General features: G+C 45.4%; 1 protein-coding gene and 1 non-coding gene across 6 annotated transcripts; both read right to left on the minus strand.

Annotated features, from left to right (window-relative positions):
* Positions 1-377: 377 nt before the first annotated feature.
* Positions 378-27,599, minus strand: LOC121151725 (putative zinc finger protein 75C). Of its 5 annotated transcripts, XM_040973466.1 has the most exons (12): positions 27,422-27,599; positions 21,446-21,967; positions 20,264-20,459; positions 18,671-18,762; positions 17,777-17,903; positions 16,623-16,714; positions 16,221-16,347; positions 13,635-13,769; positions 12,845-13,438; positions 11,676-11,746; positions 1,997-2,055; positions 378-819 (listed from the first exon to the last, which is right to left on the minus strand). In XM_040973466.1, exons 2-12 carry the CDS (start codon positions 21,854-21,856, stop codon positions 795-797), a joined length of 1,929 nt encoding a protein of 642 aa, XP_040829400.1. In that variant the 5' UTR covers positions 21,857-21,967; positions 27,422-27,599; the 3' UTR covers positions 378-794. The 5 variants fall into 5 exon arrangements, with proteins under 5 accessions (XP_040829400.1, XP_040829398.1, XP_040829399.1 ...); XM_040973464.1 differs by lacking the exons at positions 378-819; positions 1,997-2,055 and having other exon boundaries at positions 11,425-11,746; XM_040973465.1 differs by lacking the exons at positions 378-819; positions 1,997-2,055; positions 27,422-27,599 and adding an exon at positions 24,847-24,873 and having other exon boundaries at positions 11,425-11,746.
* LOC121152098 lies at positions 19,343-19,571 on the minus strand. Its single transcript, XR_005883229.1, has one exon.

The following is a 27,599-nucleotide window of genomic DNA, read 5'->3' on the forward strand; positions in this document are numbered from 1 at the left end:
TCCTTTCACTGAGTATATTTTCAAGGCTTATCCACATCATTAATATGCTTCATTCCTTTTTGTTACATTTATTTCTTTGTTTATTAAAAAAAAAACCTTTGCTGAATACACATTCTACTTAGTTTATATAAAACATATTCCCAGTAAGAAACTGCATTAGAAAGATTTCAGCTCTGAAGATTCACAACCTGGTTTGGAAACAAATGTATGATAAATGATATCATTATTGCAAATGCTACTAAACGATACAGAAACACCGATCAGACCCATCTAGGATCCATTTGTCTTCTGGCTGGAAGGGAAAGAAGAAGTGGGAAGTGTATGGTAAATGTGTGACTGTTGTATCTTGGCGAGGCTGCACCTTTTACCTGGCTCAGTGATCTAAGTCAGTTACTTAACCTCAGGAAGCCTGAGCTGATCTGTAGATTTAGAGTTGTCACAGAGAACTTGGCATACAAATCCACCATTTTATCTGCAAGTACAAGAATTTGTAATTCAGACAGGCTTAAATCATAAACACCACGACTCACGGAACTGGAAGCCTGGAGAGAGGAAGACTTCAGGGCTGAGCCAGTGCTGGAGCAGTGGCTGGGCCGTCCTGCGCGCTGCCCTCCTCCTGGAGGGTTCTGATGCACTTTCAGGCAGTGAGAGCGCCACGGCTGCAGCAGCTCCAGGTCTCGCACAGGTACGGGACCATCTTGGCAGGAAGATGGAATGAGGACGACTCATGGATTGAGCACTTTTCCCAGACGTTCTTGCACGTTTTTCCTCAGAGGATGTTGACCCATGCTGGTTTAAATACTGATTCCTGAGAGAAGACTAACAAAAAAGATGGGGAGACACAACTAAGCCTATAGTTGGAAGAATGGGAAATATGTGAAAAATCATGTTTAGATGGAGGAAATGAGGAAAATGGATGCTGTGCCCTGTAGCTGACAGTAGTGGCAAGTCAGTAAGTGGCAGCCATGCCTTTTCCCACTTTTGTAGGATGTGGCATCTCATTCGCTTCATGAGAATGGTTCAGTTGACTTTGTGCAATAAAATTTTCACCAATGAGAAAAGGGACAGAGCTCATCAATCTCACAGATTTTTGCTTATGATAATCCAATTCCTTTCTGATAGCTGTAAGTGAAAGAGTATTTTGGGTTGAGTTGTACTTTAAAACCGCGGAGGTACAAAGAAGAATTTGACTTTGAGTTGGTCAAGGCTGAGAAGACATGAGCAAGTGCATTCAGGTGCTGGAGTACACAGTTTAGACACTAGTCTGAGTTCTCTGATGCAATTCAGAGAAGCTGACTCTGCTGGTTTGAGTAGAAAGAAAACATTTGGAAGGATATGTAGTAATTTGCTCTCCAAAGGAAGTCTGGATTATAGAAGATGCAGGGGGCCAAGGAGCTGAGAGAGCAACCGGCCTCCATAGCACCGCCCTGAACATGGCACGCAGCTGAGGTGAGCCAGGGATTCAGGTCACTGCCGATCCTGTTGGAAGGAATTTCAGGAGGCCACAGGGACCTCAGCTGCTATAATCGTAAGGAGTGTTAGAAGAGGAATTTCAGGCAAGAAGTCTGGGGACACTGCAGGAGGAAATAAAAATTGTCCCTGTGCCCCACTGTACCACTAACTACATAGGGAATGTAGAAGGGAAAACAGGGATCGAATGGGGAGAGGAAGCAGCGAGTTCATTGTCAGACACACTGGGAGGACTAACAGCAGAGAAATCCTGAGGGAAGGCAGAGGTTTGGACACGGAACCCAGGAGAGACAGCAGAGTACAAGATGCGGTGGGACCACAGTTGTGATTGGAGATGGTTTTCATAAATTGGGTACTTAGCACAAAGCACACATCTAGATGCTTTCTACACATTATCTTAACAGCACAACAAAATGTCATCATTCCCACTGCCTATGAGACTGACAACCAGTTCTAGTGTTGTCTCTAAAGTCTTTCTGCTCTTTGGCAGTAGACAAATCCTTCACAATTGCATGGGAACACTTACACAGACAAATCAGATGGAGCCAAGTGGACAGAAGGACGAATCGTGGCATATCCAAACACCTGTGGGTAACAACAGGAGTGAAGTCTCAAAAAAAATCAAACAGCTTATTTTGCATGCGGCATGACACAGTTTATGTGGAATTGCTATGTATAAATTACACTGAATTCTTTAAAAATGTATATACATAAACCTATACAAGGATACTTCAGAAAGATGATAGGTAAATAGAACCAAATAAATTCTCTTCAGTGCAAAAATACTTCGAAATCAACACAAAGTATTTTCACAATGTGCATTTCTCATAAAGTATATGAAGACCCCTCATGTGCATGTATTTCTACCTTTTTGGCACTTTAATAAACTTATCTTTTTGTCTCAGTCCATGAACTTTTTAAAGTATCCTGTGTGTGCTTATACTCAGCATATAAGGTGACTTCATACACATCAACTTCCTGGCAGCAGTTGCTGCATGGTATTCCGCCGAACAGATACACTACACTTTACTTAGCCATTTATCAGTGATTGGAATGTTGGCTGCTTCTAGTTAGGGGTTCTTGTGAACATCAGTGGGCATTTCTCTCGGGATTATAAGTGCAAGGCCATCCATGTTACCTTTTGAGAAACTGCCAGCATTTTCCGCAGGGAATGAACCACCGTATACCCCGCTAGCAGTTTGTCCAACGCTGGTTACCATTCTTATAACCATCCTCGGCTAGCACCTGGCACAGTAGTTAAGGTACCACTTGAGAAGGAGACATCTCAACTGGGAGTGCCAGGGTCCACTTCTGATTCCAGCTTGCTAATGCAGCCTGGGCTGAGCAGGTGCCAGCCCAGGCACTTGGCATGTAGGAGACCCTGAGTGAAAACAAGACCCTGGCTCAGACTGGTTGAGTACAGCTGCTGCAGGACAGTGAACCAAGACATGGAAGATCCCTCTCATCCTCTCTGCCATTCAAGTAACTAATGGATAAATAAATACGTAAATTATCATTTAAGCAAAAATAACCATGATCATGTGTATAAAGTGGAGCCTCATATATCATTAATTTGCATCTCCCTGGTGACTACTGATTTTTTTCCATGTGCTGTGGCTTATTTTGAGAAATCTGTATTTAGATTCTCTATTTAAAAATTGGGTTGTCTTTTCTTTAAATATTTATTTTTACAAAAAAAATATTATTTTCTTATTGGAAACAGATATAGCTAGAGAAGGAGATACAGAAAGATCGGCCACTTGCCTGCTGGCTTATTCCCCAAGTGACTACATTGGCTAGAGCTGAGCCGATCTGAAGCCAGGAGCCTCCTCCAGGTCTCCCATGTGAGTACAGGGTCCCAAGGCCCTGGGCCGTCCTCTGCTGCTTTCCCAGGCCACAAGCAGGGAGCTGGATGGGAAGTGGAGCAACCAGGACATAAATTAGTGACCATATGGGATTGTGGTGCATGGAAGGCAAAGACTTTAGACACTAGGCTACTGCACCAGGCCTAATTATCCTTTTATTATATATTTTTTATGGTTTTAAATAATGCTGTTTGTCATGATGCTTCAGACACCCCAAACTGATCATTTTGAGGTTGATAATTGTAAAAATTTGGGCCACAGGCAAAACAAAACAAAATCTTCAGCTGCTGGATGTCTTGGCCCACACCGCGCTGCTGTTAGACAGTGCCTGAAGCTCAGCAGTGTGTAGGATAGACACTTATTTTCTTGTCTGGAGGCTGGGCGGCTCCAGGACAGTCTGCGGGTCCTGCCTGGCCAGGGCTAATTCCTGCTTCCCAGGTGGTTTCTCAATGTTGCATCCTCAGGAGAGGATGAGCACTGTCCCCTCCCGTGGCACAGGATGAAGGGTGAGTGAGCCCGGCTCCCTCAGGGCCATTCCCGAGGGATAAACCCTCTGCAGGGTTCTCCCTCTTTCTGCTATCCCATTGGCAAGACCTGAATTTTAGAGAGGACACACAGAACCACAGCACAGGACAGAGCTGCTCACACGCTAAACTGCTGATGGATTTTCTAGAGGTTTGGTTTGTGTCTCGATGATGGGATGAAAAACATGCTTAGATTTCTTGTCTCTACCCATAATGCTCTGCGTCCATGCCGTGTCTTTATACCGCTACATGATGTTTCAAGAAAGTAGTGAGCTTAATAAAACTTGGCTGTATACATATATATATATATTTTTAAGATTTATTTATTTTTATTGGAAAGACAGATATACAGAAAGGAGGAGGAGAGACAGAGAGGAAGATCTTCCATCCGATGATTCACTCCCCAAGTGAGCGCAACGGCCGATGCTATGCCGATCTGAAGCCAGGAGCCTCTTCTGGGTCTCCCATGTGGGTGCTGGGTCCCAAAGCTTTGGGCCGTCCTCGACTGCTTTCCCGGGCCACAGGCAGGGAGCTGGATGGGAAGAGGGGCCGCCGGGATTAGAACCGGCGCCCATATGGGATCCCGGGCGTGCAAGGTGAGGACCTTAACCACTGCGCCACCGCGCCGGGCCCCGGCTATATATATATTTTAAAAATAATATCCAGGTATGTAACAAAGGAGAGTATGTTTTTCCTATTCTGTTTTCGGAGAGTCAGAGTTGTGGTCCAGGTTTAGGCAGAGCAAAAAACTCACAATGGAAATTCAATTGCTTGTCAAATTGAAGGCGATAGCATCTTACTTATTTAAGCAATGAAGGAAGCCTAGACTATATCCCCTGTATCTAAAATTCAGCATTCTCAAAAAAACAAAACTAAAACAACAACAACAAAAAAACAATGTTTGTAAACATGCTTTCCAAGCACATAAAACAATGCCACATAAGTATATAGACCATACATTTTTCCAAACTGATTTAAGCAAGCACCTTTAAGCAGAGATAAGGACAGAACGAGTTCGCTCTGGGTTAACACGAGGACCGGCCGCACGTGCTGTAGGAATCACCTGGGGAGCTGCAGGTGAGGGACAGTGAGTTGCAGCCCCAGAGTTCTAGCTGCAGAGAACTCTTAGTGGGTTAGGTAGTTTTATAAATGATAAATACAGCAAGTATTAGTGATTCATAACGAATCTTTCCAGTGCTCTGTATCATATTTACTAAGACAAGGATATTTCTGGTGTTGAAACATAGAAGTCAACTGCTTTAGAAAAACCCCAGGAAGAGGACCCAAGGCAGAAAAGGACACAATCAAGCCAAAGGAGAGAGCGAGCTGAACAGGGATTTCTAAACTCCAAGTCATCTTTCTTCATGCCAGTTCCCCAAATACCATAGTCACGCGCTAATCCAAAAGAACCAGGAATGCTAACCGCTGAGGTGAAACATAACAAAATGCTAATGTTTCGAATATTCACTTATACATTATTCCAAGAAAAATGTAAAATCAAAGAAAGTAAGAAATGACTACAAGAACAATTGGAGCTCCTGGGAAAATGTCCTATATGAATTGCTGGGTAATTATCATAATTATTTTGTTCTTCAGGCTTCCAGAAAACCCCCAGTTAACCGATGCCACATAACTCTTAACGAATCAATCACTCCGGGGCTTGTTAAAAGTACAACACTACGTTACACAGTTCTGCGTGATTAAGAAGCCGCCCTGGTGGATTACGGCACAGAGCATCCCTTCTGGGCCCCTCATCATGAGGCCCTGGGATGCCTGCTGTTCTCATGAAGCAATTCCCCAAGATCAGGCCAGAAGTTGTGGGTCAAGTTCTGGTCACCCTCTGGGGCGGCAAAGGCAGCTCCCTGACTCTCAATTAACCTTACTGCTGTGGGAAAGAAGGTCTTGGCTGAAAGTCAACACTTTCTCAAAGACAGTTTAAGGCAAACAGCATCAAGAACCATCTGCCACTGGCAAGCTAGCCACATAGGGTGAGATTAAAGTCTGAGATCTGCTTGAAGAGACTTCAAAGGCAACAACAGCTTCAAAATAAGATTGGCAAATGTTAGTAATTTATGAGGCTCACAAGCAGTTCCTTATTGTTCTTTTAATTTATTTGCCTATTTCCATAAGCATTTAAGTAAGTGTACATAAATAAAAGGATTATTCATCCCCTATGTGTATTACGCTAAATCTGTTATTACAATACTTACTAGTTATAGTTAAAAGAAACATTGATTTGCACTGGCTTAGAAAACAAAGAATCACCCCACAGCGATGGCTCAGTGGCTAAATCCTTGCCTTGCAAGCACCAGCTTCCTGTCCAGTTCCCTGCTTGTGGCCTGGGAAAGCAGCAGACAATGGCCCAAAGCCTTGGGACCCTGTGCCCACTTGGCAGATCTGGAAGAAGCTCCTGGCTCCTGGCTTTGGATCAGCTCAGCTCTGGCTGCTGTGGCCACTTGGGAAGTGAGCCAATAGATAGCCAAAAGATATCTCCTTGTCTCTGTAAATCTGGCTTTCCAATAGGAACAAATAAATCTTAAGAAAGAGAAAGGAAGGAAGGAAGGAAGGAAGGAAAGGAAGGAAGGAAGGAAAGGAGGGGGGAGGAAGGGAGGAAAAGAAACCGAATGCATGAATTCATGCATCTGAGAAGCCCAGCATTGCTGCAGGGAACAGGTGAGGCATGACTTTAAAGCTGCTATGCCACTGGGGACTGAATGTATATCACTCCACTGACTTCCAGGATATTGATTTCACACCAAGGTCACCTCTCTCCTAATTTCAAGATGACCATCAACAGCCATCATCAGTCTGGACTAGAATTCCCAACAGAAGTCCTATTGAGACCCACCTAGGTTATATCCTAACGATCACCTCACCAGGGGTTAGAATCCTCTTCTTATTAACTCAGTATGGGTTTTATTTTTGACTCCTGGAATCCATGATCAGGAACCTACCAGATCCCCCACCCCCCTCCCGCCCACAATCAGTTTTTGGGAAGAAAGGGAAACTGGATGCTGGGAGGCAGACAACAAATGCCTACCTCACTTGCCATATGTGAAGTTTCCAGAACTCAATGGTGGGCATTCAACTGTAGCTTCTAAAGCTGCAATGCAGATGTGAAGCTAGGGGTCAGGGATCAGAGACCTGGATGGTCCAAGGCAGTGACAGACACCAGAGCCTACGTGGGTGGGAATGGAGGCAGCAGTGCACGAGCTCCATCAGGTGGAGGCTCTCTCCTGGGAATGGGGAGAAGCCTCATCTTGACTGGCATGGTAAGGAACGGGTCTGTTTGGGTTGTCCCAGGAAGTGAACATCAGCATGCATTGTTGCTATTCCTGAAGCATAGTGCCTCCATGTCTTGAAGGTAATCTTGCTCACTAACACCCACATTAGGAGTTTTTTATCCCAGGAGTATTTTTTTGCAATGTATTTATTTTCATACGAAAGAACAGTACAGAAGGTGGGGGCAGGGATGGCAAGGAGAGAAAGGTTTAAGTCTCCTCTTACAATAAATTTGTCCATATTGGAATTCCTAGATTTGAGTCTTTTTTTTTTTTTTTTGCTATCATTGTGGTTTATGATTTATTTATTTTAGAGAGAGAAGGAGATGGAGTGATCTTTCATCTGCTGGTCCACTCCCCAAACAGCAGCAAAAGGGCTGGAGCTGGGTTGGTCTGAAGCCTAGAGCCTGAAGCTTCTTCTGGCTCAACCACATGGGTGCGCTGGGGCACAAGGCTTTGGGCCATCTTCTAATGCTTTCCAGGAACATCAGCAGGGCGCAGGATAGGAAGTGGAGTAGTCAGGACTTAAACAGGCACCCATATGGGATACCGGCACCCCAGGTGAAGGCTTTACTTAGTATGCCACAATGTTGGCCCCCTCATCTTTGCTTCTAATTCCAGCTTCCTACTAACATACACTCTGGGAGGCAGCAAGTGGTGACTCAGGTGCCTGGATATCTGCTAGCTATCACATGGAAGACTCTGAGTTTCACACTCCTGGCTTTGGCCTGACCCACTCCTGGCTATTGCAGGAAGCTGGTGAACACTCAGAGGTAAGATTCCTGTCTGCCTCTACTTCTTTCAAGTCCCCACTGTTCCACTTCTAATCCTCCGCCCAGACAAGAGCAAGAAAACTTACAGGTGGCTGATCAGACAACACATGACTATAGCCCCAGTATCACTGTCCACTGGAGGATTCACCACTACCACCGCCAACAAAAATACTGTGCATAGCAGGTTTTGGTAGATGCTCCGGTCATACCAGGCCACTGCTCCTGTGACCACAAATAAAGTGTAGAAAAGATTCAATAACAAAAATACACTGTTATGCTTGTTTGGAGGGCTTCCTGCCAGGAACACTAGAAACAGTATGGGTAACGCTTCAGTATTCTCCACTTGGCTACACTTCCAAGGTTACAATCTCCAGGAGAGAAGCAAGCCTATGGAAAGAGTACGGGAGCTTCAGAGGTAAGTCCCTCTGTCTAGGCCGCCCCTGCAGAGGAGCTGATTAACAGAGTCCCAAGAGAACCGACCAGAAAGGCAGGAGATGCACATGAACACTTGCTAATGTTTGGGAAAACTTTTAAGGAATTTAATCTTTCACTACCCAAACTGTCCACTTAAAAGCTGCTGCATAGCATTCCTCCTACCAGACTTTCCAGAACAATTCAACATTCTGCAACAGCCCCAGAACTGATAGAATTTCTAAGAGTTTTAGTTTGATTCTAAATTCTCCTGGCCTTTCCTTCAGAGGATAATAGGTTTTCCAATGCCAGCTTGAATGTCCATCTGCTCAATGGAATCTTCCATTCGGGTCTGGAATGGTCCCAGCACTGTGGCCCTTAGACCATGCAAGCAAATGGGAGGAGCTATGCACTGGGTGAATGAGAGGGTTCTCAGAAGCAATTCTGGAACAACTGCAAGGCTGCTATCAGAATATACTAAGATAAAACACAATCTGCTTTTCTAGAAATCATTTGGTTGTTTCTGGAGGGCATATCTGTGAGAACTTTAATACTAATATCTAAATGTAGGGCTGTGTCCTTCATTTGTAAACCATGCCAAATAGTCTATTTGTTAAACTTTGATCATTTTATCATCTTAGAAATGTTTTATATTAATTTTTTAATAATATATAAAGTAATCCTCATACTGTGCCGGAGCCTGTCCTTGGCAAGCACATATAAGAATCAGGTCTGGATCACCTCAGATGAAGTTTTTTTGGGGATCCCTTCAACTGAACTGCTGATCTCAGAACCCCAGCCATGAAGAGACTATGGCAGCCAGTGGATTCTGAACAGATTTCATCATGTTCGGAGTGGCAAGATTGGCAGCAACTCAGAACTGTTGAACTATCAAAACTGCTTGAGCAGGGCCCTGAGAGCGCGCCCCACGTCGGGGACCTGGGATGGGTGGGAGGCTGGGTGGGGCTTCTCCCTTTGTTTCTCCCCTGACCCCAGATACAGGGAAAAATTAATGTGGAAACAATGGTATTATCCACTTTCCTGTAGCCCTTGACCCAGTGTGCCCTAATCACCCACATAAAGATTATATTAAAAAAACATCATTTGTGACAAAACTGCACAAATCTATTTTTCCAATTTAGACCCCAAATCCCTAGCCCAAGATGCGGTGAGTCAGTGTGTTGATGGTTACTGGCTGTTACTGGAGTCAGCTGGCTCTCTTCTGCCTCTACTCCTCTCCAAGCCTCTCCTAGACCGTACTTCCTGGTCCAGCGAGAGCATCCACCTCCCCCTCTTCTGACCCTCACAAATCTGCTTGTCTTAGCTCTTACCTTCCAAGGTGCGACTCACAGAAGATAGGACAGAGTGGTTCCTGAACCTTTCTCTGAAGCCTCCCACACTCCTGAAGGGAAGGGCAGGCACCCTTTCCCTTCTCCCCAGTCCTTCCATCGCTTTCAGGGCCATCAGGCAAAGGGAAATGACGAATAAGGTAAGTGGGACAGGCTAGGTGGAGAGAAGAGTGGTTGCCTGTCCAGTTGACTTGTCCATCTACTACTCAAGAGCACTATGAGCTCCGAAATCTTCCTTCAGTGTTTCATCAGCTCGACTCTACACCTAGAGGAAAGCAGATCTCCCTGAGGCCCAAAGGCCAGGTGGAATGAAAGAGGAAAAGATCCCGAGCCTTGGTAGAACAGCCATTTCCCCGAAGTGCCATAGCAAGCTCCTTCAAGACAGCCAGGATTATCCGCAGAAACACAACAGCACCAACATCTCAACGGTTTAACACAACAGACATTTTATTTCTCATTCCTGCAAACATCCATGACAGATCCGGGGATTTGGGAAGAGATTTCCAGGTTCCTCCCATATACCTTCTGTGCAGGAAAGGAGAGTACTGGAATTCTGAACTAACAAATAAATGCTTCAGCCCACACCAATGGCCTAAACCATCTCATGACCCTTACCGTAGAAAGCAAAAACAATTTATTCTCCTTTACACTGCTTGCTGAAATACAAGAACCCTGAAGGCATGCGTTATCTCTTGCCCACTGTTATGTCTTCAGAGGCAAGCCAGTGCCTAGCATACCAGGCCCTCATTAAACTGTATGAATGCAAAGCCAAAAAGAAACCCCCACGTAAGTCCTGAAAAAAGAGGAAGAGTCCCAAGAGTCTAAGGCAAAGAAGTGTCAGCTAAGAAGTAGGCAGGGCCTGGTGCAGTGGCCTAGCAGCTAAGGTCCTCACCTTGCACATGCCAAGATCCCATATGGGCACTGGTTCTAATCCCAGTAGCCCCGCTTCCCATTCAGTTCCCTGCTTGTGGCCTAGGAAAGCAGTCGAGGATGGCCCAAAGCCTTGGGACCCTGCACCAGCGTGGGAGACCCAGAAGCAGCTCCTGGCTCCTGGCTTCGGATCGGCGCAACTCTGGCTGTTGCGGTCACTTAGGAAGTGAATCATCGAACAGAAGATCTTCCTCTCTGTCTCTCCTTCTCTCCGTATATTTGACTATCCAACAAAAATATATAAATCTTAAAAAAAATTTTTTTGAAGGAAATAATACTTGGTAGAATTCATTTCAGAGAATAAAAACCCTCTAAAAGCTACAGATGAATAGCTCTTGTGCCAAGCAATGTACAGCATGAAGCCAAAAAGCAAATCAACTCAGGGAACCACAAGGACTCAGCATCTGAATGGAGCTGGAATGGCCACAGAAGCATTTGCTTCTTTAATATAATCAATTAGCCCAACTTCTCACTGGGAGCAGGGGAGAAAGCACGTCCTGAACACGTACCTACTATGGGCCAGGCTCTTTCCCAGGTATTGTACATTCATCAGTCCATTGAATCTCTACAACAACCCTGAGTGTTATTTCTTATTTATACAGAAAATGGGAGACCTAAGAGGGCTTCAGTGACAAATCCACAAACACATTTTTAAGCTAGATTCAAAACAGCACCACCCAGGTTAGCTGTGCAAAGAAAACATCTATGTCCTGCTAAGGTGGCCTCCACACCTGCCCAATACAGCTGTGCGACAGCCATGGGCTTTCTAGTGATATGGTCGACTAAGTCCCTGTACTTCTTTAAAAAAAAAAAAAAAATTAGATTTGGAAGAGATGATTTCTCTAACCTCTTTCCTGATACACCTAAAATCCCTAACAAGAACATACCTGAGTCACCGTTATAATGAAATAGATAGTGTAAGAAAATGCACAGGCAACAGACTTTCAGCAGCCCAGTAAAGTTATTTCACAAGCCTTCTGTTAAATGCTGTGCTGGAAAGGACACCTGGGCAGACCCTGGTACAGTAAAACTCAACAACAGACACGGGCTTGCCCTCCCTCACCCAACCAACCTTTCCTATCAGGAACCTGGTCTCCTCCCTGGATGCCCAGGTCTCCACAGCAAGAAGCCACAGAATCCTGCCTGCAGGATACACATATTACACTTTTCATTAAAACAAACAACCAAAAAAAAGCACTCATGTTCTTAATAACAAACAGAAGTCAAATTAAAAATGTAAATAAAAGCCTGAGATATTAATCTATCTTCTTTCAGGTTTTAGGAAGTGCTCATTTTTATGGCTGCTTTACCCTACTGACATTATGAGGTAAGTAAACAGTCTAATTTCACTTATTGTATCAAATTCTTTACATCTAATATAATATCCCATGGCTACAAGTTCCTACCCGTTTCAATATGTCCTCGTTAAAGGTGTTATCCAATTTTCAAACACCACCAATGAGAACCATAAAATAGTGCATTTTTAGTTCAGCTGGTAGATTCCCTAATGGTGAGATAAATAGATTTTCACCATAGTAAAAATTGTGTTAAGAGAATTTAAGAGCCAAAAGAGCTAAAAAGTTCAAGAAGAAATTCAAGTGAGTCCACCTTTGTCAACAGTGACTACAAGAGAAAAGAATAATTTTGTTCTTGGAACACTCGGCATTACAATTCATTTCTGCTCCATGAAATTCCTGAAACTGGTAAGCATGCTACCCTGAATAGTAAAACATACACAATGAACATACATATTAGTGCTTTTTGTTTTACAAGGCCAGCTACAAATGTTTCTATCATATGTGTTTAAGAGTGACCACAGAAGACAATAACTGCATCTGCTTCAAAACTGATTTTGCCAATTTTTCAGAGACATACTCCCCAAGCATCCTTTTCCCTTATTCAGAATGCTCTGGGAACACATCTCTGGATAAGTGACTTCTGACAGTTACAAGTAAAAGACAGCAAGCAGTACAACTATTCCCTGCATAGCCCACCTTGATTCCATTTGAGAATCATTATACCACATTTCTGAACAATGACAAGTCATTGATGCCTCACGAATCTACGTGTGTTTTACACACACACACACACACACACACACCAGTGTCTCCATTTGGTGAATTTCTTTACATTGAGGACATAGGACAAGCTCCCTTTATTGGTGGAGCTTCTGGTGTCTAAGAAGGCTTGACCGCCTGCTGAAGTTCCTCTTGCACACGCCACAGGAATAAGGCTGCTCACCTGTGTGGGTTCTCCGGTGCTTAATAAGGTGGGAATTTTGACTAAATTTTTTTCCACATTCATGACAAGTAAAGGGCTTCTCTCCAGTATGAGTTCGTTGGTGTGTGTGCAGATTTGTATTTTGACTGAAGCTTTTCCCACACCATGAGCACTTATATGGCTTTATTCCTTGGTGTGTTGTTAAGTGCTTATTGAGATCAGAACTCCATCTAAACCTCTTTTCACACTGCTGACATTTGTAAGGTTTTTCCTCAGTGTGGATCCTTTGGTGCTTAATAAGATCAGAGCTAACTTTGAAGCTTTTCCCACATTCCTGACATTTAAAAGGCTTCTCTCCAGCACGGTTTTTCTTGTGAAGATTCATAAGCTTCAGTAGTTCTTGTTTCCAGGTGGAGCGTTTCTTTCTTTTCTTCACTGGAAATTCTCGCTGACACCTCCCCACGCTCTGTGCATCACCATGATTTTCTTTGCCTGTTATTTTCTGGACAACTTTCTCTCTGGCCTTCTTGGATGCCATGTTTCCTGGAGATGGTATTTGTAACTCAGAAAGACCTGGAGGCTGACAATTCTCAGTGTCATCTCTGAGTTTCAATCCTTTTGGAATAAGCAACAAATAAGTAAATAAATAAATAATTTTTTTTAAAAAAACAAATCAGCTATCTGTATTCCAGAACAAGAAACTACAGAAGCAGAAAAATTCAGTAATAACTAAAACGCACACACTCCCCCCACATACCTCAAATCTTAAAATGTTAAGCTCTTGCAAAGATTTGCGACAAGACACAAATACCTCCTCTCCTCACGAGGTCTTTATCTGTAGGAGACTCCCCAAGACTTGGCTGGAACTCCAGGGCTCCCTGAACCCAGGGCTCCTCCCCGTGCTCCAAGCAGGAGATCACTTTCGGTTTAGGAAGCACAAATAAGGCTGTGAAATGGAGACAATGATGTCAAAGACTAACTAATATCAAACTCATTCATCAATTCCAGACTGTGTCAGGAAGAGTCAAGGACAGGTTTGTTTTTGTTTGCTTGGTTTTTTTTTTTTTTAAGAATGATTGATTTTTATTGGAAAGGCAAATTTATGGAGAGAAGAATCTTCTATCTGCTGGTTCACTCCCCAAGTGGCCACAACATCCGGAGCTGAGCTGATTCAAAGCCAAGAGCTTCTGGCCTCCCAGGGTCCCAAGGCTTTGGTTCATCCTCTACTGCTTTCCCAGCCCATGAGCATGGAGCTGGATGGGAAGTGGAGCAGCCGTGACATGAAACACCACCAATATGGGATCCCAGCATTTGCAAAGTAATTATTTAGTCAACTGAGCCATTGTGCCGGGCCCAAGGACAGTCTCAATACTGCATTTATGGGTTGCTATGAAAAACAGAGACTAAGAAACAAACCTGAAGTAGATCAATGGCAAGGAGCCAGGGAATGGGAATAAAGTGCACACTCCTCCTCTCCTGCCATAAAGATCATGTTTGACCCAGGGGAAACCAAATTCTGGAGTTTGCAGGGAATTTCAGCTGCTCTTTAAGAGGATTCAAGATGGATCAGATCATGTGTAAAGGTGCCAGGGTAAAAGACAGTGCATCAAGCACCACACACTCAAGTCACTGCTATCACATTGTACTGAACTTGCTTAGTTCTCCTTGATTTAGCCTAGGCCCGGCAGGACAGATCTATATAACCATGGGAACAAATCAAAATCACTTGGTGTACCTTTTCCAAACAGAAATTACTAAGAATGAAATGCATTCATTGCTCATGCACTGAATAAATATTTATTCAGTATAGTGTGCCAGTCACTACACTACAGGTGAGGTTACAGTGATGAATACAAAACTCCCTGATTTAATGATGCTTACATACTAATAAATAACACCAAGAAGTGATAAATGTTTTCAAGAAACTTAAAGAATGAGAAAAAGCATTTAAAAAAATTAGGTTTCATGGGAGAGCACTGTGGTACAGTAGACTAAGCTGCTGTTGATTCAAGTCCTGACTACCCCACTTCCATTGTGGGTCCCCACTAATGTGCCTGGGAAAGCAGCAGATGGCCCAGGTGACTGAGCCTCTCCCTGCCACTCACATATGAGACTCAGATGGAGCACTGGACTCCTTCAGTTCAGCCTGGCCCACCCCTGGCCATTGTCCATTTGGGGAGTGAAACCAGAGGATAGAAGTTCTCTCTTTACCTTTCAAATCAGTAATTAAATCTCAACAGACCAAATATGAAGGAGTTGGAATTGTGGCAAAACAGGTTTCAATGCTGTCATCCTATATCAGAATGCCAATTATGTCCCGGCTACTTTACTTCTAATTTGGCTTTCTGCTAATGCATCTGGGAAACCAGTAGGAGATGGGCCTAGTTCTTTGATCCATGCTTCCCACAAAAGGGAGCAGGATAGAGTTCCTGGCTCCTGGCTCTGATCTGACCCAGCACTGGCTATTGCAGTCAAACGGGGTGTTAACAAGTGGATGGAACATTTCTGTCTCCCTACCCACTCTTCACCTTCTCCCCCCCCCCAAAGAAAAAAACCTTAAAAAATCACACACACACACACACACACCAGGAAGCAAGCAACCTACAGATGTTGAGTTAGTTCAGGATAACACCAGTTTAGACAAGAATGAGAAGTGAGCGACACACTGACACATGATCGGACTCAGAATATAAAGCGAAAATGAAGCTAAGAATTGCATCAATGGGGGTGGGGTAGGGGTGACGCCTTGATATAGCAGGTTAAATCTAAGCCAATAGGGCTCGTATGCCATATGGCCTCTGACTTAAGTCCTGGCTGCTCTACTTCCCATCCAGCTCCCTGTTTGTGGCCTGGGAAAGCAGTGGAAGACAAGACCAAAGCCTTGGGACCCTGCACCCATGAGGAAGATCTGGAAGAAGCTCCTAATTCCTGGTTTCGGATAGGCTCAGCTCTGACTATTGAGACCATCTGGGGAGTAAACCAGCAGATGGAAGATCTCTCTTTTTCTGTAATTTTGCCTTTTAAATAATTTAAACAATAATAATAATTTTCCAAAAAGAGGATTTGTGGGGTATGGCAGCAAAAGCAGAGTAAAGGATGACAAGTCAAGTTTCTGCCCTGAGAAATGGGTTACAGTGGTGTTCTACAATAAGATTTAAAGAAATGAAGAGCAGATTTGGGGAAGAAGGGATCAAAAAGTTTTTTCAGGTAAGAAATGAGTTTATACATTGGGCAAGAGCTCACCAGGGAATCTGGAAGCATCTTTCCTCTCCTTCATGTCATCCAGAGAACCATCAGCTAACAGAAGAAGGGATGCTCCCATAAGGGGTTATGCCCAGGAAGGTGAGAACAGAACAGATGACTCAACTTCTACATAAAGGGCAGGGACAATCTTTACCTACAGAGACGACAGCCTCATAGTTCTCCTGCATTACATCAACGTAAAGGGCCTTCTCAGTGGGTTCCAATAACTCCCATTCTTCCTGGGAAAAATACACGGCCACTTCTTCAAAACACAACAAGCTCTAGAGAAGAGAATGGACTCTGGCTCAGTACTTACCACTACAGCAGCAGCCTGACCACCTGGATAGAAAGTGAAGGAATTAATAGTATATGATTTTTCTTTAATGTGAGAAGGCAAAAAAGGAGGAGCCAGGAATTCCTGTTTGCTAGTTTTATTTGTCCAGGAGAGAACATCTGGATGATATACCTCAGGACATCTGCTGGGGAAGCTGGGTAGCGGGGATAGGTAGATGAAGCCAAGCTTGAGCAGCCCTAAGGAGCTAAAAGCACAGCTCACCTGGGACTCTGGCAAGATGTGCTTGGGCGCCACTGTCCAGTGTTTGGTGTTTGTCTGCTCAGGAAAGGCTAGAATCTGTTGAGCAGGCACAGCTGTGGGTGGAAAAGAGCCAGAGGAGACGTCTCGTTGCCATCTACAAATAGCTCCGAGCTCATTTCTAAAACACAGAAGACCCTACTCTTTCAATAGTGACAAGATACCTTTACAAGGGTTTATGTGGCCCTTTTCCATTCTAAATCAAAGGGAAGCATCTATCAGCTCCCAGAAGTCAGTATCTTATGTGATAATCTCTCGTATGCACAAGTTCATAGAAAGATACCTGCTCTTTTTCCCTTAAGTGACATAAACAAACTGAATTGCATAAGACATAGAGATGTTTGAAAAGGAAGTGAGCAAGGAACTTAACGCGCCAAATAAAGCGAACAAAAGAACAACAATGTTTTTGGTTAGGGTCAAACATGGCAAGATCAGTGTTTCTTAAGAGGACACACAAACACTTAATGGCAGGAAATGTGAATAGAGATGAGTGTCAATCAATTCATGAAGGGCCCTAGGCTCTGAATATAAATAAGAAGCCATGCAGTGCTTTTAAAATGGGGAAACATAATGATTTCATCAAGGTTTTAGATAATTTTGACTGCCATGTAGGAAACAGACTGGTAGGCAAAAGCAGAAGCAGGAGGCATCATTAGGGAACCAACAATCGCATCTGACTGGCTCAGACCAGGATGTTAGCAGTGCAAGAGGCTGAGGCTCAACTGCACCCAAGCGATATTCTGACAGTGGAGTTGAGAGGAGTAGTGATACACTGGCTGGAAGGCATGATGGAACTATCACAGCGAAGGATGACCCCAAGTTATTCAGCCTGAAATATTGGGTAAATGGGGCCGCCCTTTACCAAAAGGAGAAAAGACATGAGCACAAATTTGCAGGAAGTAGGAGGAAGGGATAAAGAATGTTCGGACTCAGAAAAGAGGATGTGCAGTGGGCAAGAGCTCACCAGGGAATCTGGAAGCATCTTTCCTCTCCTTCATGTCATCCAGAGAACCATCAGCTAACAGAAGAAGGGATGCTCCCATAAGGGGTTATGCCCAGGAAGGTGAGAACAGAACAGATGACTCAACTTCTACATAAAGGGCAGGGACAATCTTTACCTACAGAGACGACAGCCTCATAGTTCTCCTGCATTACATCAACGTAAAGGGCCTTCTCAGTGGGTTCCAACGACTCCCATTCTTCCTGGGAAAAATACACGGCCACTTCTTCAAAACACAACAAGCTCTAGAGAAAGAGAATGGACTCTGGCTCAGTACTTACCACTACAGCAGCAGCCTGACCACCTGGATAGAAAGTGAAGGAATTAACAGTATATAATTACACTCATATGCTGCATATCAGTGCTTCAATCAATGGGAGACCACAAGCAAAACAAGGGTCCCCTCAGGTCATACTGAGCTGGACACTTTCTACTGCTTGTCGTTGTCACAGTATAATGTGTTAAGTATCTGTGGAGATGCTCTCCTGTCAGATGTACAGGAACACAACTACATAAGGTTCATGACATTTGATCATGAAAATGACTTCACTGATTCATTGCATTCACTATTGTCATTTATATTTCTAGTGATTTTTTAATTTAAAATATTGTTACAGCATATATTCTTTTTGCTAAGAAAAATTTATTCTAAGACAGTATGTCATATTAATCAATAGCAACCTTGTCTATCTATTGCTTACCCCGTTTCTTGATTCTTATCTAAAGACTTCATCAAGTTTTTTATCTCTATCAACTAAATGTGGCTCAGTGCACTCTACAACAATTGCACAATGAAAAATCACTCAGCAATTTGCTTTTCGGGACACATCTCCATCACTAAGCCCCACATGAATGTATTTGTAAAAATGAGGAGACATAAACAAAGCAATAGATTAGCAATCATCTTAGGCGGTGCTCATCTTCCCAGAGATGATCTGCAGTTCACGACCTGAGTCCCCCCTGGGCACTAGGAGTCACAGGCAGCAGAGGAAGGTGGCTAAGCACAGCTCACCTGGGACTCTGGCACGACGAGCTCGGGCGCCACTGGCCAGTCTTTAGTGTTTGTCTGCTCGGCAAAGGCTAGCATCTGCTGAGCAGGCGCAGCTGTGGGTGGAAAAGGGCCAGAGGAGACGTCTCATTTCTGTGAAACTTTTGAGCTCTTTTCTAACATAGAAATCCCCAGCCAGTCAGTATGGCTGTGACACCTTTACAAGTCTTGTGTGTGGTACTGGGAAGTGGCCTTTCCACAATTAATAACCAAGTATCTACCAGCTCCAGACCCATTTGCCATTGCCACAGTTGACTGTTCCTATCTGTTGGGAGAAAAAAAAAATTCTTTTATTCTCATCACAGCTTAGGAGCAGCTGGCATTGGGACACAGCACTTTAAGCCACCATATGTAACGCCAGTACCCATAATGGGTGCCAGTTCATGCCTGGGCTGCTTCGCTTCTGATCTAGCTCCCTCTAACATCCTGAAAAGCAGTGAAAAATGGCCAATGCATGTGGGCTCCTGCCACTATTGTAGGAGACTCCAACGTACCCGGTTCCTAGGTCTTGCCAGGCTAGGCCCTTGGGACATTTGGTGAATACCTAAGAGATGAAGCTCTTGCCTTTTATTCTCCTGGTATACAGCTGTCTTCACATTCTGAACAACACCCTCCCCTACTTTTTATTCTTTTTTCTTGTGTAGAGGTACTTAGTGTCCAAAACACTCCATCTGCTAAACAATATTTCAACTGCAAAACTTGTCTTACAGCTGGTGGATCAAGAGCAGGAGCTATCAGAGGAACACTGCACATGGAGCCTCTGGCCCTGAGCCTCTGGCCTCAGCTTCCTCTGGAAAATGCTGTTTCTGCAAGTCTGGGATGTACTGGGGACCTCTGACCCAGCACAGTGCCAGGACAGCAGATTTTCTTTCTTTCTTTCTTTCTTTCTTTCTTTCTTTCTTTCTTTCCTTAAAGATTTATTTATTTTTATTGGAAAGTCAGATATGTATAGAGAGAAGAGACAGAAATATCTTCCATCTGATGGTTTACTGCCCAAGTGACAGCAACAGCCGATGCTGTGGCGATCCAAAGCCAGGAACCAGGAGCTCTTCTGGGTCTCCCATGCGGGTGCAGGGTCCCAAGGCTTTGGGCCATCCTTGACTGCTTTTCCAGGCCACAAGCAGGAAGCTGGATGGGAAGTGGGGCTGCCGGGATTAGAACCGGGCACCCGTATGGAATCCAGCGTGTTCAAGGTGAGGACTTTAGCCGCTGGGCCACCACACTGGGCCCAATCATTTTTTTAAACACCTATTTCTGATCACAATTCCTTCTGTATTTCACATGGACAGTGTGGCTGCAAGCCTTCTTGTTTCCTTCCCTTTCTCTCAAGTTTCCAAACAAGCACCAGGTTCTGTGATTAGCGGCTTCTATCCTCTAGACAAACAGCACCTTCACCAATGGCTGCTACCTTCTCCCACTGCCTGGTGGGACATGCTGCCTGCTATCAGGCTGTGCAGCTCCCCAGAGCTGGGTACCTGGAGAATACCTATAAAATCCTGGCTGAAAAAAGTACTATCGTAGATCTCAGGAGAAGGAAGTTTTCACATAGCTCCTTACCTCTCTCAAAAACAGGTTCAGTTTCTTTCTCAGTAATCCTGCACAGCTGTTCTTGTTGACGCTGGTATGGATTCCAAGTTTCTCCATCTAGGGACTTGCTTACAGGTTGAGTCTCAGATGCCTCTGACTGGAAGGCTGAGACCTCAGCTGTTTCTCCCAAGGGTGCTGCCGCCTCTCCCAGCTCACCGACTGTAGCCTAGAAATGAATCCATCCTCGTTACTTCTGAGTCAGGTGAAGACAAAGGGAGACACAGTATGCAGCCCAGACTAGGAAGAGGGGAAACTGCACACAGTGACCAAAGAATTTGAACAAACTGGCCCACTAATGTCCCACAAAGAACTCTCCACCAATCTGGAGAAATCGAAAGGCAAAAGGCTGTAGCTACTGACCCTACAACACAGCATGCAACCCAGCTCAGGACAGCAGGAGCAGGCTGAAGAGGCAGGCCACCGAGGCTCATGCCACTCTGTCAGCCTTTCTCTTAAATCCCTGCCTTAGTACTTTTTCATCTGCTAACCTTCCCTAAAAATTAAGGAACTGAATAAAAAAGGTTTCCTGTTAGTCAGATCCCCACAGCCAAAGGTTTTCATGGAAAATGGGGACACAGCAGGAATAGGCAAAAAAGAAAAAAGAAGAGGACAATTGGCTTCCTGGGAGGCCTGGAGCCAGAAGGCAAGCTACCATCCCCCAGGCTCCCGCAAAAAGGACCCTTTCCCCAGCATCTCCCCACAGCTGCCTCTTTCCAAGCTTCCCCGTTCTCCACTTTGTCCCTACAGGCTTCCCTGGATGCTCACCTTTCCTTCTGGACTGTCCTTACTTTGGACTCTAGGTGCTCTCCCTTTCTTGCAGCCACCGCCCATCCCAATTTTTTATTGCCCTTATTTTTGCTTCTAAGATTCTGAATGTTGGTCAAGGCGGACTTGGCCCATCACCCTCATCCATCCTGCCTCCAAAAAGTATACACACAAAAACAAACAACTCTCTTTAAGGCCGATCTCTGCCAGGATCCCAGAAACCTAGAGTGACTTTAGCTGTGGGCCCATGAGTTCAGTCTCCCCTCAGCTGTCCTCTAGGACCAGAAAACAATGCCATGAGTCACCTTGTTTAGCAATGAACTACCCCACCTCTGTGTCTCCAACCTCAACCTGCCCGCTGCCCAGGTCAGTAGTGTGTCCTCTCACCGAGCTCCTCGCCTTTCCAGCCTCTCTCTGCAAGTGTTCCAGCAGGACCACAGCCTCCTCGAGGTCTTGCAGATGGTGCTTCTGCATCTGGGTCTGCATCTCTCTGGGTAGGATGGTCAACAGCTGCTCTAACACCAGCAGTTCCAAGATCTGCTCCTTGGAGTGGACGTCTGGCCTGAGCCACAGACGACATAATTCCTGAAGTCGGCTGACGGCCTCACGGGGTCCAGCTGCTTCCCGGTAGCGGAAGTTCCGGAAGTGCCAGCAAGAACTCTCAGGCCTGAGGCTGTCTTTCTGTGGAGCTGAGTCTTCCCTCTGACTGGAGCTCTTGGTCCCAGGCCCCCTGGTCTCCCACAGAGCTCTGATAACAGGATCAAGGTGCTCAGCCACCTTCACTTCTACCACCATCATTCTGCTTTAACAGTCTGGCTCTTGTGTCCAGCACACTGATGCCAGCCTTGACAATCGAAGCCTGTCTGGTCTGCTACAAAACTCAATGAAAGGATCTTTTTTCTAAGAGCACTGTGGGCAGAAAAAAAGGTATATCAATAATAAACTCACATGAACCTTATTGTTTTGTATTTATTTATGTAGATTTATTTTTATTGGAAAGGCAGATTTACAAAAGGTAGGAGAGTCAGAGAAAGATCTTCCATTTGCTGACTCACTCCCTAGATGGCCATAACAGCTGGAGCTGAGCTGATGCGGAGCCAGGAGCTTCTTCTGGGTCTCCCTCACGGGCACAGGGTCCCAAGGCTTTGGGCTGTCCTCTACTGCTTTCCCAGGGCACAAGCAGGGAGCTGGATGGGAAGTGGAGCAGCTGGGACATGAACCAACGCCTATATGGGATCCTGGCACTTGAAGGTGGAGGATTAGCCAATTGAGCCACTGCAACAGATCCCCACATCTTGTATTTATTGTGAAAGAAAAAATGTAAAAAAAAAAAAGCCTTCCCTCTAAAAATCAACTGCCAGTAGTGCCACAGGGAAGTAAGCCACTGTTTATGACAACAACATCCTATTTCAGAGTGTCAGTTCAAGACCCAGATACTCCACTTAAAATCTAGTGTCGTGCTAATACACCTGGGAAGCAGAGGGCAATGAATGAAGCACTGAGCTCCTGTTCCTCCATGTGGAGGACACAAAAGAAATCCCTGATATTTTACTTCAGTCTTATCCAGGCATTGGCAGAATAAGTCAACAGATCCAAGATCTTTCTGTCACTTTACCTTTCAAATAAATCAGTCTTTTAAAAAAATCAATTGGGGGCCTGGCATGGTGGTTTAGGATGTTAATTTTCCATCTGCAGTGCTGCCACCACACATAGGTACCAGTTCTAGACCCAGCTGCTCCACTTCCCATCCAGCTCCCTGCCTGTGGCCTGGGAAAGCAGTGGAGGACAGCCCAAAGCCTTGGGACCCTGCACCCACGTGGGAGACCTAGCTCCCAGTTTCAGACCAGCTCCTCTGGCTGTTGGAGCCAATGAGGAATGACTCAGCAGATGGAAGTATATCTGTTCCTCTGTCTTTCTAACTTTCAAGTAAAACATAAGTATCTTTTTAAAAGATTTATTTGTTTTTATTGGAAAATCAGATATACAGAGAGGAGGAGAGACAAAAAGGAAGATCTTCCATCGGATGGTTCATTCCCCAAGTGACAGCAACAGCCGGTGCTGTGTCAATCTGAAGCAGTCGCGGACGGCCCAAAGCCTTGGGACCCTGCACCTGTGTGGGAGGCCTGGAAGAAACTCCTGGCTCCTGGCTTTGGCTCAGCTCAGCTTTGACCATTGTGGTCACATGGAGAGTGATCATCAGATGGGAGATCTTCCTTTTTGTCTCTCCTCCTCTCTGTATATCTGACTTTGCAATAAAAAATAAGTATATCTGAAAAAAGAAAAAAAATCAACTGCCAGGCACTTTGTCTCTCTCTTGTATTACTCAGTTTAACTACAACAGGTAAGAGCAGTCAAGTGCTAGTCAATGACCTAACCTTGAAAATAAAGACCCAGGAGCCAGTATTGTGCTACAACAGCTAAGCCACACCTGCGAAGCTGGCATACTGCTTTGTGTTCCAGCTGGTCCACTTTGGACCCAGCTGCCCACTGACGTGCCTGGGAAAGCAGCAGATGACAGTGTAAATACTTACACCCTCTACCACACATGCAGAAACACTGGAACGTGTTCCAAGGCCCCCGGTTTTTGTCTGGCCAGCCCTGGCCACTGCAGTCACTTGGAGAAACAACCATGGAAGCACTCTCTCTTTGTGTCTCAATCTTTAAAGTAAAAATAAATACAACTAAAATTTGGGGGTTAGCGCAATGGCTGAGCTGGCTAATCCTCTACCTTCTAGTGCCAGTATCCCGTATGGGTACTGGTTTGCGTCCCCACTACTCCACTTCCTATCCAGCTCCCTGTTTGTGGCTTAGGAAAGCAGCGGACGATGGCTTGCGTTCACGTGGGAGACCCGGAAGAGCTCCTGGCTTCCGATTGGCTCAGCTCCAGCTGTTGCAGCCATCGGGAACGAACCAGCAGATGGAAGGTCTTCCTCTGAGTTTCTTCAACTTTCTGTAAATCTGCTTTTCCAATAAATAAATCCTTTCTTAAAAATCTACAACAAGCTGGTTAGAAGAGAAAATTTCAACCATTCGGGAATTTGGAGATCACCTAAAGACATAACCAGTGGGCTTACTATCTCATCTCCACTGTAAAGAAAATCTAGGAAGCAAGAATTAGAAGGACATGCCAAAATTTCCCTTAAATTTTCAGGCAGGGCACAGCACCATGGTTCAATTAGTCATTTCTCCACCTTCAAGGGCCAGCATCCTATATAGGCACAGGTTCAAGTTCCAGCTGCTCCAATTCCCATCCACCTCACTGCTTGTGGCCTGGGAAGGCAGTAGAGGACACCCAAAGCCCTGGGCCCCTGGACATGGCTGCCCATGTGCACTTGGGTTCACCTGCAACAGGCGCGCTGATGGCAGAGCACGCCAGCAGCCTCTCTCTAAGCACTTGGGCTTCTGCTGTGGCTCTGAATGTACCTGCGAGTGGGGTAAAAGATGGAGCCCAGCCAGTCCACTGGGCCCCACAGGTTCCTACCAGTCCCCAGAAACCGCGAAGCTGCTGGCTACGAATAACTGCAGCTGGTTCGAATCACGGCGGCCCCACTTTCGATCCAGCTCCCTGATAATGACGCGGGAAAGCAGTAGAGGATGGCTCAAGTGCTTGGGACGCTGCACCCTTGGGTGCAAGAGGAAGCGCCTGGCCCCTGGATTTGGACCAGCCCGGCCAGAGCTGCCCAAGAGGGAGTGGAGCAGTGGATGGAGGCTCTTCCTCCCTCCTTCTCTACCGCTCTGCTTTCCGAAGAAATCAAATAAACCAAAAGAGGAAGCCGCTCCCCGGTTACCTCGCTGAGGCATTTTCCCGCCGCCTCGGGCTCCGCCGCCAGCTGCCGCCCCGAGGAGCCCGCACCGCGCCGAGCGGCGTGAAGCCGGGCGCACCCCGCTCCCCGGCGACGCCTCCTGCTTCCGGATCCTGCCCGGAGACCCTCCTGGCGCCGGTCCGAGGCCCGCGCGCCCGCGGCCGGAAGCGGAAGTGGCGTGGGCCCGGGATCCCGCGCCGCCCCGTTGCGGTCCCCGGCCCCGCACCTGAGATCTCCGCTCAGAACCCCTGGCACGGGGTTCCGCGAATATTTATTAAGTCGCAACCAGCCGGGTGTTTCAGGCTGCCATTGATCTCATTATCGCCCTTTAGCAGTTGAGGAATTATTGAGTCAGCCACTTGCAGCCACTGTGACAGTAAGACATCATTGCGCTCAAATAGTCTGGTCAAAGAATTGAGGTAATTTCATGAATATCAATACCACAAGTTTGCTTAATAATAATATTATTATGAGGCCCAACGCAATGGTCTAATGGCTAACTCTTCACCTTGCACACCTTATGGGTGCCACTTTGTGTCCCAGCTGCTCCACTTCCCATCCAGCTCCCTGCTTGCGGGCTGGGAAGGCAGTGGAGGACACCCAGTGCGCTAGGACCTTGCATCCACTTGGGAGACCCAGCAGAGGCTCCTGGCTTTTGGCTTCGGATAGGCTCAGCTCTGGCCACTGTGGCTACTGGTGGAGTCAACCACAGGATGGAAGACATTTCTCTCTCCATAAAACTGACTTTCCAATAAAAATACACAAATAAATAAATAAATCTTTTAAAAGTTAGGAAAAATTATAAGAAGAAATTGGAGAGATTTGTCATAGCAGCCAAGCAGAACAAAGGGTGAGAGCAAATGCGAGCTGGAAAGACAAGAGGTGCGAATGTTATTTTTCACTATGTTGTGCTACACATTGAGAAAGTTTAAAAACTCACTAAAAAAAATGATGAAAGCCTCTACCAGAAATACAGCATCCCTCTGGAAACTTACTCATAATTTAAGTAAAGTTAATTTAGGAACAAACTTTCATTTCATTTTTTTCCATAGGAATTATAAATGTAATTTGCTCTTTAAGTTTTTTTAAAAAATATTATTGTGGTAAATGGCTTCCTTTTTTGTCTGTGTACATATACCTAATTATTCCTGAGATCTTTACCTTGTACATTAATTCAGTAGCTCTTTTCTACATATTGTTTCCAACAAAAATAAGTTAATCTTTTTAAAAAAATGTACAAAGCTTATGTCTTAAAACAGTGGAGAGTCTGCTCATTCCACCAGCTGCTACCTGTGTCCGTGGTAAACTCTTAGCAGGGTGCTGAACTTCAGACTGTACTGCTCAGACACCCAAACTCTTCCTCAATGCTTATCAGTCCCTACCCACCTGTGGCATGTCCTCTGGCCTATTACTTTAAGTTAAACTGTGCAGGCCCTTTTCACGTTGCCCAATGTGGTACTGATTCTGCCCTGAAGCCTTCCTCAGAGTATCCTGCGTCTCTGCTCGTGTGTGCCTGTGGCATTGTCAGTCTACATCTCCCGGGTCTCCTTTGTACCCAACATGGACTTATGGTGCCGGGGTCACTCTTTCTATCAGTTACCCTTTGACAGAAAAGGCCACTAAAACCTGTAGTGCTTTCTTTCATAGCTTCAGGGTAAAACTATCAATGTAAAAAGCAATTCCGTCTTATCCAAACAGGAATGTAAGAAGTGCTAGCAGTCATCCCACTGTGATCTCAGGGGAGTCTGGCAGATCTGCTGCTGGACAGGACTACGCAGGAAGATGTTCCAAAGCCTGCTCCCCACACTTCCCACCAGTACAGTGTCACACTGACTCCATGCCACAGAGGTTAGCCCACACTGGTACAGCAAGTACCGTCTATACGCTAGGCATAGTGCTACATGCAATATTTTATGTGACATAGCTCATTAAAAGGCTGAGAATAGGCAGCTGGCATTGTGGTGTGGCAGGTAATGCTACCACCTGTAATGCCAGCATCCCACATAGGTGTGGCTTTCTGTCCTAGCTGCTCTACTTCTGATCCAACTTCCCTGCAAGGAAAACCAGAAGACGGCACAAGTGTTTGGGCCCCTTCCACCCACATAGGAGACTGCCTCCTGGCTTCATCCTGGATATTTTGACTGTTATGGACATTGGGGAATGAGCCAGCAAACAGAAGACATTTACCTTTTGATTTTTATATACATTTCCACAGTAAAATAAAATAAAAATATAACTAAATAGAATCATGGCCGAGACCAGCTCTGCCCAGTTTGCTAAAGGGGAAGCCACACTGGGGATTGGGAGAAAGATCCCACCAGAAGACCTTTTCAGTTCCCAACATGATTTCCTGGTACGTCAGGGTAGGGAGAAGTTGGGCAGGTGTGGGGGGAGATCCTCACTGTTCTAGCTTCAAACTGCAACTCTCCAAGTAGGACCACCACCAGATGACCATGTTATAGAATCCGCTGAGGGGAATATTCAGGGGGAGGGGGACCTGGGATGGCAGTTAACCTGGGGCTTCACCTAGGTTGAAATTTAGTTCACTTAAGTTACTTACTATTTAGTGTCCAGCAGAAATATCCACTTCACCCCTCCACCCAACACCTGGCATCAGTCGCCACATCAGCTCTGCCTGCTCCACTGGCTCTCGGCCCTGCCTCCATCACTGATGATCCCAAACTCATCACTGCCCCTGTGAACGAGGTAAATAAGAAAAACATTTTTAAAAAATGGCT

This window comes from Ochotona curzoniae, unplaced genomic scaffold (assembly GCF_017591425.1).
Source record: "Ochotona curzoniae isolate NIBS_2020 unplaced genomic scaffold, NIBS_Ocur_1.0 contig_2321, whole genome shotgun sequence".
Taxonomy (NCBI): Eukaryota; Metazoa; Chordata; class Mammalia; order Lagomorpha; family Ochotonidae; genus Ochotona; species Ochotona curzoniae.

Coding starts and splice junctions, on each gene's coding strand:
- LOC121151725 (XM_040973464.1), bottom strand. CDS start 21,856: ATGATGGTGGTAGAAGTGAAGGTGGCTGAGCACCTTGATCCTGTTATC. Junction 16,715..17,776: donor TGAGGCTGTCGTCTCTGTAG/GTAAAGATTGTC, acceptor TTCCACCCACAG/CTGTGCCTGCTCAACAGATT. Junction 16,348..16,622: donor ACATCTTGCCAGAGTCCCAG/GTGAGCTGTGCT, acceptor TCTCTTCTCTAG/AGCTTGTTGTGTTTTGAAGA.